Here is a 3,846-nt window from a genome sequence, read left to right as displayed (position 1 = left end):
TTGATCTTGGGTGCTCGTAGATGTGAAGTTTTTTTTTGTTTTCTACTATGTTTTCCGACAGTCAGGGGATGCAGCCCAGATCATGACCACAATTATCATCAAGTTTGTAGGTGGAGTGAGTTTTCTCGCATAGAAGGTGGATTCGGAAGTATCAATGTTTTATCTTGTAAGGAATTGTTGAATAATATATAATATGGATGTGTGCATCGCTTGATGTAGAGGCCAGGGGTTTAACCTCCTTTTCAAAGAAAGTAAAATTTCTTGCTTCAAGAGGTAACCCCTTCAAACCAACATGCTCAATAATAGCATTCGAGACAAAGCTCCAATGGTCAGTTTCATTGCATTTTTTCAAGAGCTATTTCTTGTAAGCTTGAAATCACCACCCATCACACAAGGTAGAGGATTACCATGATAAACCCGAGACAATGTTGATAAATCATAATGAACGTAATTATACTTTTCAAAGTACAATGGCAAAAGTCAAGGAGACGGTAAACTTCAGTGACTATTGGTGCAATCTATCATTTTCTTGTCGATTATATTCACTCCTACGGTCCTACCTAGACGACAGATGTGAGGCGAGCTTAGCCATATAGCCACCTATATACTCAGTATCTTGATAATGGTTTCGTGATCTTCAAAAATGTCTTTCGGATTAAAAAAAACGCCACCAGACGAAACTACTTTCTCATGTTGATCAGTTGGAGCATTTGACGTGAGAGGAACGAAAGGGTGTTTAACAATCGCTTCACGCCATTAAAAGTGTCATTGATGAAATCAAGAATGTGAAATGGCAAGCCTAGGACGATCTGATCGTCGTTTAGCTCCGTGTTGCTGGTGGTCATCATGTTGAGTTTTCGTATCTTGTCTTGTTGTTTTAGCTTTGATTTGTTGGACTTGTAGTTGCTGAATAGGTCGTGCTTACTTTCCTCTCTCTTTAAAAAAATGCATGCAGCTGTCCTAACGCAAAACTACTTTCTTATGTCATCGGAACTCTTCCACGTGCTTTGACAGTAGTACGTAACGATGACTTGAACGCCTAGTCTGAATGGGTAACTTCAGTCGGCATACGTGCTTTCTCATGACTTGAACGATGTATAAGAAGATCTGCGTAGCCGCGCCGGGTGGATTACATGAGCGTGACGAGGTGCTGCAGAGCCCGCGGAACTGGCGGCGCGTGAACCTGGACGGCGCCCTCCAGCGCCTGAACGACCTGCGCCATGGTCGGCCGTTGCCCCTCTTGGTCCTGGATGCACCAGCACGCCACCCAACATGCCCGCTCCAGCTCCTCCGAACTCACGTTTCCACGCAGCCGCGGGTCAGCTACGGCGCCCACCTCCCCTTCCATGACCTTCCCCAATGCCCACACGGGGAAGAAGGTCCACGAATCACTGCTCCCGCTCCCTGCCGCCTCCACCGCACTATACCCCTCGGAGTTTCGTCGTCCTGAGATGAGCTCAAAGAGCACCATTCCAAAGCTATACACATCCGCCTTGGCACTGATGGGCTGCCCGGAGATCCACTCCGGCGCCAGATACCCGATGGTGCCCCGCATTGTCGTCAGCGCGCGGCTGAAGTCCCTCCCCACCAGCTTCGCCATCCCGAAGTCGGCGATCCTCGGGGACATGTCCTCGTCTAGCAGGATGTTCTCCGGCTTAATGTCGCAGTGTATGATGCACTCCTGACAACCGTGGTGCAGGTAGGCCAGCCCTCTTGCCACGCCAACCATGATGTTGTACCGTTCGCGCCAGCTTCGGCTTGCGCCGCTGCCAAAGAGATAGCGGTCAAGGGAGCCTCTGGCCATGTACTCGTACACGAGCATCTTCTCATCATGCGACGGGCAGAACCCGAAGAGCCGAACAAGGTTCACGTGCTGGATGAGCCCCAACGTGTTCACCTCCGCCCGAAACTGCTTGTCGCCCTGCCGCCCACCAAGACTTTCAAGCTTCTTCACTGCCACTTGGACTTGGATTGTGTTGTCTCCCTTATGCCGCTTCAGGACACCACGGTACACCGAGCCAAAGCTGCCGCCGCCCAGCCGCTCTGAGAAGTTCTTCGTGGCGGCACGGAGGTCGCCGTAACTGTACACGGCCAAGGAGGATCCCTTCTCGTTTTCCATTCTGGCTAGTCGTCTCCTCCGAGCAAGGAGAATCCTCCAGGCCAGTATCACCGACGCGCCTAATGCTACAACGCCGACCAATGGGATGCCGAAAACAAGCCATAACTTTCTACCTCGTTTCTTCCTGTCTGAGCCGTGCAGAACTTGCAATCCTGCTTCTGAAAGCCGGAGATGGAGGTCTGACCCAGAGACGCCGGAATCCACGTAGAGCTGCTCAAGGTTGCGGATCTCTCCATACCAGACGGTGCATCCCACGCCCCCGGCGGAGAAGGCATAGGCTTGGCAAGAGCAATTCTTTTGGCAAGTCGATTCGCACTCTGCTTTGCTCTGGGCAACGGCCACGGAGACCGACTCGTCGGGGAGCTTCACATTCGGCAGCGCTAAGAATCCGTCCGCCGTCGACCCGTTGTGCGCGCATGTGAGCTGCGAGCTCCGGCGGCAGCCACCACTCCAGTCGCTCAGCGTCCAGTCCCCCTCGGACACCGGAGCGAACCCGGGCGGGCACCGGCACGGCAGTTGGCTCCTCTGGTCGCAGATGCCGAACGCGCCACAGAGCGCGTACACTTGGCACTGCATGGTGGGCGCGGTCCAGAACAGTTGCCAGCTCTGCCTCGCGGGCACCCAGATGTACAGCTTCGCCTGGCCGGTGAGATCAAGCACCAAGCGCGTGATGGTCGTGTTGTCCGTGATGACGTTGGTGAGACGCCGGTACGCCGACGTCTCCTCGTACGACGTGATGCTCCCCGTTGCGTCCGGCAGCCTCTCGAAGACTTTCCCCGTCCAGACGCCGCTCCGCCAGTACGCGCGGGAACGGTTCCACATGTAGAAGAACTCACTGGTGCCATTGGGGTCTATCATGTCCGTGAACATCCCCGGCGCGGGGTCTTGGGCGTTCCGCCATGATGTCAGCGTCTGGTACTCACCGGTGAGCTTGTTCTCTCCGATCCACGCCCCCGGCACGTGCGTGTCCGTCGGGTGATCGAAGCTCTGCCATAGCACGGTGGAGGAGTTGCCGCCGTCGACAAGGACCAGGTTGCCGTCGTCGCGGATCTCCACCGTGTTCGAGCCCGGCGACGATGACAGAGACGAAGACGAGAGGTTTGAAGACCACACGACGACCGGCAAGGCGGAGGCGTTGGTGGGACCGACGAGCTCGAGATTGCCATCGGCGGCGGACACCCGGAGCTCGGCGGACGCGACGCCGGACAGGGGGGTCGCGCGGTTGCCGACCCAGACGACGGTCTGGCCAGGGATGTTCTTGTACCAGATCCCCAGGTAGAACCTACCGTCGGAGCTGCCAGCGGGGCTGAACAGGCCGAGCTCGAACCTGCCCTGTGCGGAGACCAGCGTGTCGTTGCCCCGCAGCGGACGCCGCGCCGAGACTTTCGCCGCTGCACCCACTGCGAAGCACAAAGCAAGGGCTACGCAAGTGGCAATGAACATGACTGACATGGTGGAGCACTTCCGTTTGCCGGGGAATGCTCATGGATGTCAACGCTCGTGGTGATCCCGGCATATTAATGACCTATCAGTTAAACGTTTCGTGCATGGCTGGTGTGATCATGAATTGGCTTGACCGGCGAAAATGTGATCGATTTGACTAAAGACCTTCCGTTATCGCTGACCCAACAATCACGTGGCTGACTATCGTTTCGTTTTTCACGGCATCATGTCTTTTGATGAGACGCTTTCATGCTAAGTTGGATCTAACAAGAGGCTAACGCGTG

General features: G+C 54.8%; 1 protein-coding gene across 1 annotated transcript; it reads right to left on the bottom strand.

The window, feature by feature from the left end:
* Positions 1–1,129: 1,129 nt before the first annotated feature.
* LOC119340928 (G-type lectin S-receptor-like serine/threonine-protein kinase At2g19130) lies at positions 1,130–3,571 on the bottom strand. Its single transcript, XM_037612825.1, has one exon. It carries the CDS (start codon positions 3,569–3,571, stop codon positions 1,130–1,132), a length of 2,442 nt encoding a protein of 813 aa, XP_037468722.1.
* Positions 3,572–3,846: the final 275 nt, after the last annotated feature.

Source organism: Triticum dicoccoides, chromosome 7B (assembly GCF_002162155.2).
Source record: "Triticum dicoccoides isolate Atlit2015 ecotype Zavitan chromosome 7B, WEW_v2.0, whole genome shotgun sequence".
Classification (NCBI taxonomy): Eukaryota; Viridiplantae; Streptophyta; class Magnoliopsida; order Poales; family Poaceae; genus Triticum; species Triticum dicoccoides.
This window is presented reverse-complemented; position numbering and strand designations above follow the sequence as displayed.